The sequence below is a fragment of the Ammospiza caudacuta genome, chromosome 14 (genome assembly GCF_027887145.1).
Source record: "Ammospiza caudacuta isolate bAmmCau1 chromosome 14, bAmmCau1.pri, whole genome shotgun sequence".
NCBI classification, from domain to species: domain Eukaryota; kingdom Metazoa; phylum Chordata; class Aves; order Passeriformes; family Passerellidae; genus Ammospiza; species Ammospiza caudacuta.
In genome coordinates, this window is record NC_080606.1 from 1,487,773 (window position 1) to 1,504,887 (window position 17,115).

At 51.8% G+C, this 17,115-nt stretch overlaps 1 protein-coding gene across 1 annotated transcript; it reads left to right on the forward strand.

Moving 5' to 3' along the window:
* Positions 1 to 2,680: 2,680 nt before the first annotated feature.
* On the forward strand, positions 2,681 to 10,683 carry LOC131564094 (uncharacterized). Its single transcript, XM_058814354.1, has 9 exons — positions 2,681 to 2,741; positions 3,637 to 3,750; positions 4,797 to 6,482; positions 7,069 to 7,168; positions 7,761 to 7,909; positions 8,077 to 8,189; positions 8,697 to 8,786; positions 9,780 to 9,902; positions 10,482 to 10,683. The coding sequence occupies exons 1-9, from the start codon at positions 2,681 to 2,683 to the stop codon at positions 10,662 to 10,664; spliced, it is 2,619 nt and encodes an 872-aa protein (XP_058670337.1). The 3' UTR covers positions 10,665 to 10,683.
* The last annotated feature ends 6,432 nt before the right edge of the window (positions 10,684 to 17,115 follow it).

Sequence of the window (17,115 nt, forward strand, 5' to 3'; positions counted from 1 at the left end):
CTTCAGACTTTTAACACCAACATTTCCTTTTTGGATCCTGAATGTTCCTTCCCTCAGATCCCATCTCTCAAAAGTGGATATTTTACACTTTGCTGCAGTTGTTTGCTGGCTTTTGCACTCTGAGTTTAGAAAAGTTGGAAGGGACCTCACAATGTCCAACTCCTGGCCCTGCACAGCCACCCCAACAATCTCACCCTGTGCCTGAGAGCATTGTCCAAGCACTTTTTCATCTCTGGAATAATGGGATTCTTCATCAACAGAACCATCTCTCTGTTTATTTCATTCCAGGGAGGTGGCACTGGGAAGTGTTGGAGCCCTGAGCTCTGGAGGGGCCCCTGGAGCTGAGTTCAGTGTCTGGAGTTCTTTCCTCCCACTCTGGCTCTGCTCTCATGGAGATGATCCTGTACTTCTCTATTTCAGCCTGGCCCTGGTGAAATAACTGTGCCCTGTGGAGGCTGAGAGAACAAAAACTCCCAGAACATGGCTGCAGGGTGTTTTTCAGGGGTTATTTATAAGACATGTTCCTTGGGGCTCTGTCATTTCTGGGAGAGACATGAAGCACATCCTGTGGGTAATGAACTCGTGGCTTGGCAAGGTGTTCAGTCAGGGCAGGCCTGAGGAGGAGGCTCACTGCTGCTGCTTGGGACTTCATTTATGGCATGTTTCTCCCAAAATGAGGCATTTCAGGCACCCAGCTGCTACCTGAACAAGCAGGAACAAGAAATGTGTGACAGAGGCTTTGCAGTCCCATTAACCCAACCCAGACTGTTCCTCTCAGTTACTTTTATTGCCCAGAGCAGGAATTAAATTGAGATATGCATAAAAAACACCCAAAGCCTTTCCCCTGTTTTTGTTTTGCTATCTAAGGAATCCTAACTATGGTTTAAGGGTATATTATTTCCTCTTGCATGGAAAAACAGCCGAGTGATGTTGCAACCTGAGCAGGTAATTTCTCCTTCCTGCAGATGCTTCAGGAGCAGGCCCACTAGCCATGGAACAAAAGTAGCCAGAGGCTGAGGATTCCCACAGCCTGCCTGTTGCAAACCATATCAGCCACACCTGCCTGGTGTAAACTGGCTGGGCTGGTTCCCATCACTGGGGGAATTGGTGCAACTGGACCAGCCAGGCTTGTTTCCTCCCCTTGGGAAAACATCTGTCACAACAGACATGTCAGCCCTAAAGATGTCTCTGCAAGGGAGAGATGAATGATAAATGACATTTCTCAGCTGGGTTATTCCAGCCTGGATGGCCTTGGCTGTACAGGTTTGTTGTGGGCTTTGGTATTAACAAGTGGCTTTAATCTGCATTAAGGTTCTAGTGAGGAGGGGTGGGAAGGGATTCTATTCCTGCAGGGTGGGCACAGTTGGAGATGCCAGGAAAGTTTGTGGCAGTGAAGGGGATCCAGCTGCCATCGTGCTGCAGCTGGCTCAGGGCAGGAGGAGCAAGGTCCTGATGAGCAGAGGGCCTGATGCTCTGGGGTTCTTCTGTATGCTGTCCCAGCTCCAGCACCCCTTGGATGATCCCACAGGCCTGACTGTGAGCTCAGTCAGTGCAGCTCCCAGCCCCATTCCCAGCAGCATTCCTGGTCTCCTGCCCTGGCTGTGGAACAGGATTTATGTGGAATCACAGAGCAGGATCTGCTGAGGGGAACATCAGAGCTGGCTGCTGGAGGAGCTCTGCAGAGCCATCCCTGGGCAGCCCAAGAGTACCAGCTCTGCATGCTGTTCTGCACCTTTTACCTTGTCAGGAGAGTGGGATTTGCTTTAACTGGAGCTGAGTCCCCCAAGGCAGCAGTCCCTACACTGCTCCATCCCCACAAACAACACAACAGAGGAACCAAGCTCTGTCAGCTGTCACAGAATAGTCCTCTGACAATTCCCACCCGAGCCATGACTCAACACGATCCCCAGGCCAGTGCTTTCTGCAGCCTACCCTCCATCCATAAACACCTTTGTGCTCTGACCATGCATTCCCCATGAGGAGCAGCAGGAAGCTGCCCACAGGTCCTTCATGTCCGCTTTGGGACACAATCCTGGCAGTGCTGGACACTCACTGCTGACCTGGAAAGCCAGCAAGGCTCTCCTGGGCTGGAGGAGCTGGATGTGGAGTGGCAGATGGACAGAAGTCACCATTAAGGGAATGGCACTGAGTCTGCCCTGGGTTTGCCCAGCTCAGGGGGCTGGTGCCAGGCATTCAGAGCTGAGACAGGGACAAACAGCAGGCCCATGGCCAGTGTGAGCAGAAACAAGTGGTCCCCAAGGAGCTGCTGGGCTTGCAGAGGGCTTGTTTGCTCCATCAAGGTGGATGCTTGCAAAAACCTTCATTTTAACCAGTGTCATTTCCTCACTGGCAGGAGCAAAAAAAGGCAGCAATAGCAATAAACCCTCAGCCTTATTTTTCAAGTGTCTTTTTGAACAAGGGTTAATCAACAGTAAAATTAAGAGGCCCCTGGAGGGAGCTACCAGCAGCCCACGCTGACTCACAGCCCCAAATTTACTGCAGCCAGAAGTTCATTTGCATTTCCTCCCGCATGCAGAGAGCAGCCGGAACAGAAGAGGTTTGTAGGGAAAAGGGGTGGAGAGCAGGGAGGACCGGCGGCAGCGGCGATGGTTTGGTTATAAAGAGCATGGGAGGAAAGAGAGGCAGCACTCAGCCCTCGGCCGGGGCTGGGCGCGCAGGGATGGGCGACAGCGGGGCTGAGTCACTGCATTCCTGCATCGGGCTCCTGGGCATTTCCGCAGGTAGGGACCGCTCCTGGCATCCTGGCACGGGACACGGGCTCGGGACGAGCTTTCCGGGACACCCTCCTTTTCCGAGGGGGCTCAGGAGGCTGTTTATCCGCAGACTTCTCTGCCTGGGGTGAGCTTTTCTATCCAGAGATCCCTGCGCCTGCTTTGGCGGCCAACAAAATATTTGTGTTGGCTTCCAAGGGCTGGCCTGAAGTTTTGTACTTGTTCCACGCTGGGAGGGAAGCATATCCAAACTTTTTTATAGTCACTGTAGTAAATCATCTCGGTTTGGATGCAGTTTCCTCCCCTTTCCTTTTCCAGCCCTTCTCCCCACAGCTCTGTTTTCTGAGTTCACTCTCTTTCACTTGCTCCTCCTTTGTGTTCCATCTTCCTGGATTTTTTCAACTGGTTTTCCATCAGTACAAGGCTGGAGGGATCTGCTGCAGGGTGTGTTGTCTGTCTGCTTCTTGTATAACTGGAATCATGGATTTTTACCTTTATCTGGCAACAGGGGAGCACTTTCAGACTCTTTCATACATTCCCAGGATGGTTTGGGTTGGAAGGGATCTTAAAGATGATCTTGTTCCATCCCCTGCCATGGAACACCTTCCCCTGCACCCAGGTGCTCCAAGCCCCAGTATCCAACCTGACCTTGATGGAATGGAGCATCCACAACCTCTCTATGCAACCTCAAGTGACTAATTCCAAACTCTTTCAAACCAGGCACACAGGAAGAAGTGAGCCCTTGGGCACAAACCGAGCCACACTCCCCCAGCTCTTTAGACTTTCCTATTTGCAGATCTTGCACTGTTATTTTCTCTCTCTTCCCTGCTCTGTTTGCCCTGATTCTCCCCTGGTTTTTGAGCCAGGTTTACAAGCTCAGTGTGTTTCTCCCCATGTCCCACAGGCTCTCTCCTGCTGGCCGTGCATTTCTACAGCTCCGCACGAGCGGCGCCGCTGATCCCCAGCACGGCTCTGGGGGTCCTGCTGCTCCTTGTGTCGACTCTCCTGGCCTATGCAGGTAAGATCTGGAGCTGGCCAGCCCCAAACCTCCTTCCCACAGCTGTGCACATCCAGCTCTGCTCTGCCCACAGGATACAAACCATGGCAGCCTCGCTGGGCCACTCGTCCCTCCTCCCAGAGGAGTGTGCTGTCCAGAGCAGCTGTGGCTGCCCCTGGATCCCTGGAAGTGCCCAAGGCCAGGTTGGATGAGGCTTGGAGGACCTGGGATAGTGGAAGGTGTCCCTGCCCATGGGATGAGCTTTGAGGTCTCTCCCAACTCAAACCATTCCATGGCTCTGTGTCAGCACAGCAAATTTTCCCACTATAGGCGAGAGAAGAAATCAATGTTTGTTTTAAACAAATGCTCTACCAGGATCTCAGAGTTTTTACACACAGAATACACATTTATCTCCCAGGCTTTCTGAGAGCGCTTTCAGCAGGCATGGATTGAAATGTCCATGGGTAAGTGCCAAAAGACAGTGACTCTACTTATCTGAGAGAAGAAAATCACTGCCTAGGACAAAACTCACACTTTCTAGAATGAATGTTGAATAATTTATTCTTTGTAACTCATAGCAACATGAAATCACGGAATCATCAAATCACGGAATTGTTCAGGTTGGAAAAGACCGTCAAGACTGTCAAATCCAACCATCAACTAGCACCACCACCAAGCCATGTCCTCAGGTGCCACATCCGTGTGTCTTTCAACACTTCCAGGGATGGGGACTCCACCACTGCCCTGGGCAGCTGGGCCAGGGCTGGACAACTTTTTCCATCAGAAATTTTCCCTGATCCTCAATCTAAACCTCCCCTGGCACAACTTGAGGCCATTTCCTCTTGTTCCCTGGGAGAAGCGCCTGACCCCTTGCTACAAACTCCTTCCAGGCAGTTGAAGAGTGGGGTAAGAGTGGGATAAGAGTGGCCTCCTTTTCTCCAGGATAAATCCATCATCAGGCAGGACCTGTGCTGATCACCCCATAGTGATCCTACTCCTTGCTTTTCCTAAGCCCTGCTTCCCACACGCTGTCCAAAACCACTGCCGTGTCTTTGTTTGTTCCGCAGGGATCCGGAGGAGCCTCAGGAGCGCCTCGCTGCTGGTGGCGCTGTGCCTGACCCTGTCAGCCCTCTGGAGTGGCTATGGGGTGATCCTCATCCTGGCAGGGCAGGGAGCGCTGCCCGGCCCGGGCGATGCCCGCGATGCCCTGGTGCCAGGCCTGGCCACTTTCACCCTGGCCCTGCTCCTGCTGGCCGTGGTGGGCTTCCTCTGCGGGGAGCCCCTGCTGGGCCTGGTGGCCGCCGCCATGTCCCTGGCCAGCGCCCATGAGGTGGCCCTGCACTGCAGCTCCTCGCTCGGGCCCTCGGCTGTGGCCTGCGCTCACCTCAGTGTCTGCTTGCTCGGGGGCTACTTTGCCCTGGGGAGGATCCTGCGCCTCCTGACCAAAGGGAGCCTTGCCCTCCCTGGCACGGAGCTCACCGAGAAGAAGGCCCAGGAGCAGGGCCGGGGCAGCACTGGCAGCACCAACCCCTTCACAGCCCCTGGGCTGCTGCTGAACATGCTGTCAGCCAGTGTCTTCTGCTGCAGGCTCCTGGGCGTCACCCACAGGCTCTTCCTGGGCCACGTGCCCTGGCTGTGGGCAGCTGGCACCTTCCAGATTGGCATCTGTGTGCTGTCCTACCGTGCAATGGACGCGCTCATGGCCACGGCCTTTGGCTTCACTTCCATCCTCAAATTCGCTGCAGGTTACTGCCTCCTGTACCCTGCCTGGCAGCCAGAGGAGCCATCTCTCCCAACCCCATTCCTGGTGGTTTTCTCCATTCTTTTTGCTGTCTTGGCTCTTTTTCTCTCCCTTCAGAGCCCTCTGGATGGCCTGTACTTGCTGTTTTTTGTCGCCTACTGCATTGCCTTGGCTTGCAGCCCCAGGGGTTTTTTTGCAGGTGGCCCCCAAGGCGTGGCCGTGGCCATTTTTGTGTCCTCGGCCTTGGTGGCTCTGATTCACCTGTACAATGTGAGGGCCAGGGCCAAGATCCCAACAGGGAAGGGGGCTGTGAAGGCCCTCCTTGCTCGCAGCAGCCTCCTGAAGCTCCGGGAGGGCCCAGACCTCCACGCTCCCTACCTGGGCTATTCCAAGTATGCCGATGCAGAGGTCCTTACCTATGCCTGCAGTGTCCTGGCTTCTTTTGCTCTAACAGCCTCAGGAGACCCTCAGGCTCCTCTTGCCACCGTGGTCATTCCATGGCTGGTGGTAGCTGGTGGGATCCTGAAGCTCCTGGGTGGCTCAGTGGCCTTTGCCCGGGGTAAAACCCTGGAGAGCAGTGCCTTCATCCTCTACTCTGTCATGTGGATCATCTGGGGCCTGACAAGGTACAGTGGCCTCTGTGGCACTGCCAGAAGCTTCCACGCAGCCGTGGGCATCATTTCCTTCATGCTCTTCAACAGCTTCATTGTCTTCTGCTCGCTCTTCTTAAACATGGCCTGGTTCTTCTACTCCCTCACATTCATGCTCATCGCTGTCAGCTTCCTGCTGGATGCCATCCATGCTCTTCCCACTGGATACGACATCGCTGCCACCCTTATCTTTGGGCTGGTCAGCTTTTACTGCTTCCTGGCTGCCCTGGCCAGCAGCACCTTTGAGGGCTGCTGCTTGCCCATGGGGAGGCCCATCGTGCAGCTCAGTGGTGTTGGGTCAGGAACAAACAAGTGCCTTCACCTGCCTGCCAGGAAAGCCTCCTCAGTCAAGAGAATTGCAGGTAAGGGGAAAATAGAGGGCAAGATGTGGGGATGGAGGGGAAATTCTGGGAGGTTTTGTAGCAGAACACTCCTAAAAGAACATTATCCCAATCAGAGAATCACAGAATGGTTTGAGTGGGAAAGGACCTTAAAGCCCATCTTGTTCCATGGGCAGGGACACCTTCTACTAGACCAGGTTGCTCCAAGCCCCATCTAACCTGGCCTTGATGTGGAAACCTGGATGATGTGGGGATGTTTTGGTGAAACGGGCCAAGTTACAGGAGTCACGAGCTGAGTAGAGCAGCGTGTCTCCTGCTGTGTCTCCTGCATCATTTCCCTGTGTCCTCATCTGCTCTGAGACCCAGCAATGCTCCAGGCTGGGGCTACCACCCAAAGCTTTGCACAGAGACCGCAGAGCCAATGTTTGGTCCTTGCTCTCTCCACTCTGGCCCAGAACCTCCCTAAATGCCAGATATCCCCTTAGGAAAATGCACTGCCAGAGCTGGGAGGAGGAGAGGAGAGGAGCACATTGTGTGACAGTTCTGCCATGGGAATTACACCCCTCCCCTGTCACTCAAGGCTCGTGCCCTGTTCCCGTGCCCACAGATATCCTGAGGAACGGTGGCACCTGTGGCATCCCCACGGACACCGTGTACGTGCTGGTGGCCGCCTGCAGCCGGCCTGACGCTGTGGAGAAAGCTCACAGGTGAGTCCTGGCACCTGGGCTGGCCTCAGGAACCTTCCAGAACCCAGAGCTGCTCTGAGTGCTGGCTGCAGCACCCACTGAGACCAAGGCAGCTCAGCCTTGGTGGGAACAGCAAGGGGGGGAGAAGATCCAGGTGAGGAAAGGAGGGAATTGAGCTGTGGTTGTGTTCTGGGACACTGAAGGCTGATGGAGCTCGGTAACTTGGACACCACAAGAAACCCAAACCACTTCTGGCAAATGGGGCATGGGGTTATTGTTCTTACTTGGAGGTACGTGTTGTCACAAAAAAACCCCTCTTGTGTAAACTGGAGCCCCTCATATGGGTGGGGTTTCCTCAGAATTTGGGCTGTTGGGACCTCTACCCATCAGTACACAAGACGTTAAAGCCTTGATTTGGAAGTAGACATTCCTGACTGGGAGTAGCTATTAAAGTTCCTTCCGTGGTTGAACAGTCCTACTTCTACTCCAGACTGGTGACCTGGGGCAGAGCCTGCACATCTTCTCTTAGCTCTAGACCTCTCCAGCAGTTTTCTTTCCTTCAATTTAAATCCTCATCTCACTTCCAGCCTCACCTTTTCTTCCCTCCTTCCAGGTCCAAGCGCCAGGCTCAGGATCGCCCCATGTCCCTCTGGATTTCCAGCCTGAAGCAGCTGGAACCTGCCAGGCACTTGTTCACTCCCCTCCTCTGGGACTTCATGGAGGCTGCCTGGCCATCTCCCATTAGCTTGGTCATTCCCAGAGGTGAGGAAATGCTGGTAATTCCAGGCTCTCTGGAGAGCTTTGGCTTTGAAATTCCCAAAACGGTGAAGCCCTGCAACACCACATGTTCCATAGGGATATTCCCATTACAATCACCATGTTTGGGCTGATGTAAACCTCTAAGTGCTGAGTGACTCTGCTTGGTGCAGGTGAATGGGTGGATTTCCTGGGAATGAAGGACTCTGCCAAGTACGTTGGAACCCCTCAGAGTGTGGCCATCCGCATTCCCGACTGCTCCGTCACCACACACCTCATCGACCTGGTGAGTCCCAGCACCTCAGCCCCGTGACTGAGCCCTTCTCTGAGAGGGGCTGGGGCCTGCAGGCAGCTGGGAGGGATCTTATGGCAGCAAAGAGGGGAAAAGGAGCAACCACCAGGTCAGGAAATCAGGAGAATGCCCTTAGACACAGTTTAATTTCCAATATAGAACACTGTTGGAAGCAGGGACTTCTCTGAGGCCAGAATAACTTCAGAAGGTGCAGAAGGTGGCCACAGGAGCTGTGATACCCTGAGTGTTCTAGGTGTAGGCAAGTGCTATTGCTGGAAAGCAAGATGTCATTTCATGGCCATCATCACTAAACCCAAATTTGTCAGTGCTGGTCACTCAAATGCAGTTTGGTGGGACTGTGGTTGCCTGCAAAAAGGTGCCTCACCTGGGTGAGCCACACTGAGCTCTCTTCAGAGTCACAGATGGAGTTCAGAGCTTGAGTCACCTCTTTTATCCCCAAAGTCCTGCTCAGAGCTTTGACCCCTGTTTTTCCATCACCAGGTTGGTCCCATTGTGGTCACATCAGCCAACCCAACGGGAGAGGCTGACACGACCCACCACAACCAAGTGTATGCGAAGCTGGGAGATAAGGTAACCAAGAGATGGGGATGGAAAAGTGAAACCACTTCGTTTCCAGAAGGCAAATCAATAGAAGGGATCAGGAATCTGGGAAAGGCTCTAACTCAAAAAATCTCATGGATGCTCCTCCTGCTGGTGTCAAAGAGAAATTAGATTTTAAAGCACAGATGTTGGTGTGAAACCAAAACTCTTCTGCTTTACACAGTGTAGTTATGGCTTGGCAACGTGAGTGGGTTCATATTCCAACACGGGATGATGGGAGCAATAAAAAATTCATTCTTGCTTACAGGCAAGCAAATCCTGGTGCCTGGATGTGCCAGGGCTCCAGCTGGCATTGGGCTGTGAGAACTCAGGGATTCCCATCTAAGGCTGGGGCTGGTCTAAAACTGGTGCCAAGCTCCAAAATATTGCTGGCTGTTAGAGCTCTCATGGAAGTGCCATGGTCATGGCCTTTCATTGTTTAGGTGGGAGATCAGGAAAGGTTCTTGCCCCAGAGGGTGCTGGCACTGCCCTGAGGCTGCCAGAGCTCCAGGAGCCTTTGGAAGGGTGGAATTGTTGGGGTTTGTCCTGTGCAGGGCCAGGGCTTGGGTTGATGGTGCCTGTGGATCCTTCCAACTCTGGATTATTCCATGATTCTAAGATTTCACTGCTGAATTCTGGGGGTTTTACATTTTGTGTCATCGTGACATCTTTAAACAAGACGTGGTGCACATCTACCACCTCTAACTCCTCAAAAATCAAAACTTCATACACATTCTCTTTGTGGATGGGACTTCTCCAGAGCTCGTTGGCTGCTGTAAACCTGTCTGTGCTGTGCTGTTGACCTGCACCCCACAGAGCTCTCCCTGTCCTTGCTTTGAGGTTCATTCCCTCCAAATCTAGCACTGGTGTCACTGCAGCAGGGCAGGAAGGAGCAGCATTGCCTTTGATGGGAATTATTTACTGTTGGGAGGGAAAACTCTCCCTTTCCAAGGGGAATTTGGTGAGAAAATCTGCTGGTTTTAGGTGGATGCAGTTCTTTGTGCTGGGCCTTCTCCAGAGAACATTGCCTCCACCGTGGTGGACTGCACCAAGATCGACAGTGGGAACATCGGATTCTTCCGAGTTGGCATCATCCCCAAGTCTCAGGTGAAATTCAGCTGGGTTTCATTTCCATTCCATTTCTCCATTCAATGAGTTTCAGCCTGGGGCTTCCTCATTCAGTAAGGAGACCAAGAACTCTTTGATAGCACGAGGAGTTATCCCAGGCTGGTGTGAGGGACAAGAGCAGAGCTCCATGCTTCTGTCCTGATCCTGCTCTGGATCCACTGGAGCACCTCTGTGGAGCTGGGGAATAGGCAAGGTGGGGCTGATTCATCCATGGAAAGGGCTCTGAAATCCAAGATCACAGACCTCTGTGGAGTAGGCTCTCCAAGTCCACCCATCCAAGAGACCTCTGAGTGCAGAAATGATTTGTGTCATACCAAAACCATGCCAGACGCTTGAAAGAGAAGATCTTGTGGGAGGTGTCCTTGCCCAGGGGGAGAAGATCTTGTGGGAAGTGTCCTTGCCCAAGGGGAGAAGATGTTGTGGAAGGTGTCCTTGCCCTGTAAAGGGTCACTTCCAACCTGTTATTTTATGTTTTTTTGATTATTTCAGCAGCTGGAGAAGAAATCACTGCTCTCCCCTAATTCCTGACCTACTCCCTACTCTGTCTACTCATTTCAGGTACTGCAGATCCTGGAGCAGGTGCAGAAGAAACACCTGGTGGTCCCTAGCAGTGGCCCTTGCCCCACGAAAGGCTGGGAGGAGCTCCAGAGTCGTGGCCATGCTGTGCCCAACGGGGTGGGCAGAGCTGCCTTGGTGGAGCCGGACCCTGATCCTGATCCCGAGCACCACACCCGCTTCTGACTGCCACAGCTCCGTGCTCAGCGGGACACCAGCTGCTGGAAGATGCCATTTTGGCCAAACTGGGCAATGGGAGAGGCTCCCCAGCTGCAGGGGTGCCTCATCCATCTTCCTATGGACCCTGCTCAAATATCCCAGTGCGGTGCTGCCTGGCACAGCCCAGGCACCCAGCAGGAACACCTTCCCTTGGGGACACTGCCAGCTTTCCCTGGAGATCAGCCACGGCCAAAGCAAGCTTTCCTTTGGTGACAGCTGGCCCAGAGTGACAGAGCTTCATGCCTGGCACTGGGAGGGAATTCCGTGGATTCGGGGCATGGAGTGAGGCCAAGCGGTGCAGAATTACCTGGTGGGGGAAAAACACTGCATGAAACTTGAATCACACAGAATCCTTTGGGTGGGCAAAGACCTCCCCAGTCCTTGAGTCCAGCCACCCCCCAGCACTGCCAGTGCCCCCCTGACCCCAAGTGCCACTCCTCGTGGGGAAGGAGGAGGGGAGATGTGTCCAGGTGCTTTGCTGGTGGATCCAATGGGCTTGGCAGAGTCTGGGCTGGGAGCTGGGGGTGTCTCCTGCTGTGTCCTCTCCACAAGGGAGGTCACTGTGTTTGACCCCTCTTGGGAGGTCTTTCCTCTGTTGGGAGAACCCAACACTCCAAAGAAATGCCCTGACCTGAGGTGCCATTTCTGTATTTCACACTCCGTGTCAGGGTGGAATTCCCATCTGGATGACTCCAATATTATATCCTTAAAGGTGCTGGAGCTTTAGGGAAGAGCCTCCCTTCCCATGTTAGGAATTTCAGGAGGGCAATCTCCATGTGTTTGAGGATGCCAGGAGCTGGTCTCTTGCCTTACAGCCCAACTCTTCCCATCTCATGGCACGTTTCCTCCAGAGTGCAAATTCCATAGGATCAGAGGAAGGAATTCCAGCCACTCCAGGCAGTCATTTGTCTTCTCCAGCTTCTCTACAAGTTCCTGAAATACAGGGAAGGAGTTGGAGATGGCTCACCCATGACCTTACTGGCATCACTGGGACAGGGTGGGATGCTCCCGGAGGGCAGCAGTGGGAGGATGTGGACTTTTTAGGAAGGACAGGCAGTGTGGAGTGGTGGCTGCTGAGCAGGAGGAGTTGGGAAGGAGTCTCAAACCTTCGTGAGGAGTTTTCCTTGGCAAACACTGCAGTTATGGCTTGTTCCATCTCCAAAAACTGCTGGTCTTATTCTTACCTGACTCAGGTGCAAGGTGCTGATCAAACCCCAGCTGAAACCAATCCATTGATCATTGATTTCACCTGAAGCTGTGCTGGAATTTGAGGATTAAAGTGGTGCAGAGGAGACCAACCTCAATGAACTCTGGCAAAATGGGTTCTCCTCAACTTGTCCTCACAGAGCTGGCTCTCTTCCTGCAGAGTAAATTCCAGAGAATTAAGTGTGTTCAATAATTTTGCTGATCTACTTCCTGTATCTCCTTGGAGTTTATTAAAACTGGTTTTTAGAAAGCAATAAAATATTTTCAATAAACAGATCTCACACAGGGCTGTGCAATCATGAAAAAACCTTGTGGGGCAATGGGTTATGGATGTTGATGTTCCTGACCATGCAGGATCCAAGCAGGATGTCAGGAGGAAATCAAATTGTGACACTTCCAGGGTGGGGAGAAGGAGGGAGGGAGAAGATAACTCCTCCCAGCAGCTCCTGGTACCAGCTCAAAAATGCCAAGGCTGAATTTCACCCCTTGATCACTAGAAAAACACCATAAACACCAAAATATGAGGGAATGTGATAAGGAGTGGAAATTTGAAGAGGTGCTGAGGCATCACAAAGCCTTTTAGTTAGGGAAAGCTGCCCTGGTTTAAATATACTGGAGGTGCTGCTGTCCTGTGCTGCAAATAATGATTTTTTTAGTGTGGCACAAATTAAAAGTGGTTCAAGAAACTGTGTTCTTCACTTGATGCTTCGTCTGGATCCATTTTTCCTCTTTGTCTCCATATTTTTTTTTTTTGTTGTTGTTGTTTTTATTCACAGAAAATGTTAGTTTCAGTCTCGAGACACTGTAGGAAGCATTTCTCACTTTGCTGAAGTGAGACAAGGAGAGGTTTCATTTCAGGCAGGATCTTACCCCACCCACAGCTCTCCTGTGTACCAGCAAGCCAGAAAGGAACAGCTTAGGGAAACAGGGATTTAAATGGGATCTTTCACTTAAATCAAGGCAAAAAAAATATTTCTACTATTTCCAAAATTTCCCAGCATTTAAGGGGAAGCAAAACATTTTTTAAGAGAAGTGGAGAGATGAAAAAAGTTGCTGTTTTAAGTGACAAATCCAGTCAGAAAGGGCTGAGATAAACATTTGAATATTGGGATACATGTGCTGAAAAATCACAGATCAGATCTATTTTGGGCTATCAACAGGAGTATTTTCATCAGTGAAACTGGAGGTTATGGTCAAAGAAGGTTGTCCAGGCTCCTCAAGGGAGACCCTCACGGAGTCCTTCTGTCCTGCTCAAGGGGAAAGAACTGCTCCCATGTTCTGGACAAGAGGGACAGGAGGGGGTGTGAGGTCCTCAGACCTCCACCACAGGAGGAGGAAAACCAGAAGAGGCTCCTCTGAAACCAATTTTGGTTGCATTGTCAATGTCTCGGAGATCTTTAGGCCTGAAAGGTCACCCTGGGAGACAAAACAACTTCATGAATGGGGCTCTTTGTGAACCAGCCAACTCTGCAATCCCACTGGGGCTGGAAACAGCCCGGGAAGAAGAGCTGTCCCACCTTCCTTCTGCCCTTTGTGGAGTCTAGACATCCGTGTCAATGGAAAAAAGCTTAAATAAGGATGTACAAGAAGTGTATTTTCCAGTGGCAGGAAAAAGCCAGCTCACCCTTCGAGAATAGAGCGGTGCATGGGGACAGGAACTGACTCAGTGCCATGGCCAGGACGTGCCGTGGGGTGGGTGCGCCCTGCTCGGGGTGGGCAGAACTCCTCCGAGGGGAAGGGCGGCCTCCCAACCACGGCTGGGGCCACACCAGCCTGGCAGAACCCTTGGGACACGGGCAGGAATGTCCCTTGGCCACTTACAACCTGCAGGAACTGGGAGCTCGGGGGGATGGGAACGTCAGATGATGTTGGAGATGATCTTGGAGATCTTCTCCATCCTTATCAGTTCTATGGTTTTGTGACTCTTCTCTTGTGTTCCCAAACAATCATAGAATTAACCCCAGAACTAACCCCCCAGAAAGACCAAACAAAAATACAAACCATGATGATAAATCAACCAATCACCCACCAAATTTTTCGTTCTTGTAGCTTATAAAAAGCATGACACTGAAGACGTCAAGATGGCTGCCACACACACCCAAGGACAATAGACTTAGTCCTAACCTTACTGTTAGTTTTTGCTAGGTAAACCTGAAGAGTCAAAGTCTGCCTGTGCCCTGGGATGGGGTGTGGGGTTGAGGAAAAGCTTGGTTGGGTCATCTTCAGTCCAAGCCAAGCCCCGTGATCTTGGCAGGGTTGAGGGCACAGCTTCTGCGAACATGGCCTGCAGTGGGTTCTTGTCACGTTCACCTCGTTGTGTTCTTCCTGCTGCTTCTCCCTTTCCCAGCAGCAGCCCAGGGTTATTCCTGCAAAATCACCAGATAATCAGCTCTGTCAACAACAGAGAAACACTAGGGTTCAAAATCCTGGGGCAGGTTTTCAGCAGGATTTACCACCTGAGAGGGGCTGAGCTGTGGTGCCCAGCTAAAGCACCCTGGTCTGGGGCCATCCTGGGGTCCCCACATTCCTGCCAGAGGGAATGCTGGGTTTAGAGATGGCTGGGTGACAGCAACGGGGCCCTGAACCAAAGCAAAACTTAGCTGTTAAATCCCAGAATCTCAGACTGTCTGAGGCTCAAAGCTCATCTCATTCCACCCCCTGCCATGGCAGAGACACTTTCCCCTGTCCCACGTTCCTCCAAGCCCCACTGTCCAACCTGGCCCTGGACCCTTTGTCCTTTGCTGTGCATCTCCCTCGCTGTGACTCTTGGTGCTCCTGGAGCTGCCTGCTGTGGAACAGCAGAGAGAACTTATCTGCCTAGGGAACAGATGGATTATGTACAAAATCTTGCAGGAAAAACCAGCTTTCTGGAAATCCAGTTTTTGAGACTTAACAACAATTAATAGGATTAATTAAATCCAGTTGTGACTTCATCATGTTCTTCCTCTGATTTCAAGATTTCCATCCCCTCTTTCTGCAGGCACTGCCAGCTGGGGCTGAGGGAGGAGAGGGTCTGTGGGAGCTGCATCCCTGGGCAGACCCTGGTGGGTTTATGGGATCACTGGATTCCCCTGCTCTATTCCCATGGGTGCTACCCCTCTCTCTCTCCTTCCCAACCCTACCATCTCTCCAGGCCCTTGCAAAACCAACTGAGTCTTACTGGAAGCACAGGATTCTCTTGTGGGAATTAGAAATGGCAAAAGAAGTGAGGAATGAAGAAGGGATAAGGAAGGAGCAGACATGGAAGCTCACTGCTGTTTTGGAAGTGAAAAAAGAAACCGAGACCAGGTGGTTGGACTGATGGTCCCAGTGCCAGCAGATCCAGGGGATAACAGAGCAGTCAGGGCAGGAGGTTGTGTGGGGCTGGATGGGGAAGTCTGCCCTGAACGTCCAGTTCAGCAGCTCCAATAAATACCTTGAGTGAAAATCTCCTGTTAAAAGGTCAACATTGTCAGTTCTTGTGAGAACTTTTCATTCCTTCCTGGAAAACACACAGAGATCTCACTCATGTTGTTATCTTGTTCTAGATAGCAAAACCCAGGAATTTCAGCAAATTCTTCTGCTCTGGCCACAAGATGGATGTCAGGTTTGGGACAGTTGTCCCAAGAGAGAGGTTCATGTGTCCCAGCAGCTGTGGAACAGTCACTGAGGTCCCTCCAAGGCCCAGGCACCTCTGAGGAGCCTCATGATCTCACATCCTGCTGCAGAAGATTTGCCCCACCCAGCAGGAAGTAACGTGGGCCTTCTGTGAGGTGTTTTTGTTCCTTTTGTGAGGAGTTTCAGTAAATGCCCAGCCACAAATGCCTTCCCTGACACAGCACCAATTCCTGAAGTGCTACAGCCCCTTCCTCCTTTGGTCTCCCGTGCATCTCTGCTGGTTTACACCACACAGCTGCTGTCTTATCTGCTGAATCAACCTGGATTCAGGTGATCATTCCCGCTGCTGTGGGTTCCAGCATGACTCCATGAAAACTCCCAAAGGACCAGGATATGCCCTGGTTTCCTTTAGGAGTTCCTTAGAACCCGGAGGGTGGGTGGGTATCAGCAGCACTGACCCTGCCCCAACCACCCTCACCTTATCTCCTCAAAATTCCCAAAAGTCCCCAAACCACCTCTGGCATCCTGTGCCTGCGGCCTTCCCAAGGTCCCTGTTGTCCCACACTGGGTTATCAGATCCTACATGACCCAAGGGGTCCCACAGACCCCTCTCCCCCTCCTTCCCAACCCTACCATTGCTCCAGGCCCTCCTTCCCTTGCAAAACCAACCGAGTCCTAATTGGAAGCACAGGAATCTCTTGAGGGAATTAGAAATGGCAAAAGAAGTGAGGAATGAGGAAGGGATAAGGAAGGAGCAGACATGGAAGCTCACTGCTGTTTTGGAAGTGAAGAAGAAACCAAGTCCAGGTGGTTGGACTGATGGTTACCAACACCAACAAGTTCATGGCTCCATGGCTGCTGGGATGTGGGGCACTGTGACCGTGCTCACAGGGGTTCTTGGATGAGGGAAGAGATGAGGATCTGACACCATGTTTCAGAAGGCTGATTTATTATTTTATTACATATATTACATTAAAACTATACTAAAAGAATAGAAGAAAAGGTTTCATCAGAAGGTTAGCTAAGAATAGAATAGGAAAGAATGATAACAGAGGTTTGTGGCTCAGCTCTCTGTCCGAGCCAGCTGACTGTGATTGGCCGTTAATTAGAAACAACCACATGAGACCAATCACAGATGCACCTGTTGCATTCCACAGCAGCAGATAACCATTGTTTACATTTTGTTCCTGAGGCCCCCCAGCTTCTCAGGAGGAAAAATCCTAAGGAAAGGATTTTCCATAAAAGATGTCTGAGACAGGGTACAGGCTCCTTGGCCACAGGAACAGCTGAGCTGGGCTTTCTACAGACATTCAATGGTGATCCTGTTCTCCAGCTCACTTCCAAGGTCTCGCTCAAAGACCTGATATGTGAATCAATGGAAGGTGGAGGCCTTGTCCAGATCTCTTCATTGCTAAACCTTAACATGGAACAGCAGCTCCGGGGGTTCATATCTGAGCAGCTTGGCCCAGTGGAGCTGTCCCTGCCCATGAGAGCTCAATGAGATGGACTTTAAGGTCCCTCCCAACCCAAACCAGTCTGGAGTTTTGGGTTTACTGAAATGGGTTTTGCACAGCAGTGGGTGAATCCTTCGAGGTTGCCTTGTCTGTGGTGCTAC

Excerpts from the sequence above, each read along its gene's own strand:
- LOC131564094 (XM_058814354.1), top strand. The coding sequence starts at position 2,681 with ATGGGCGACAGCGGGGCTGAGTCACTGCATTCCTGCATCGGGCTCCTG. Across the intron at positions 3,751-4,796 it reads GACTCTCCTGGCCTATGCAG|GGATCCGGAGGAGCCTCAGG; the intron begins GTAAGATCTGGA and ends TTTGTTCCGCAG. Across the intron at positions 9,903-10,481 it reads GCATCATCCCCAAGTCTCAG|GTACTGCAGATCCTGGAGCA; the intron begins GTGAAATTCAGC and ends TACTCATTTCAG.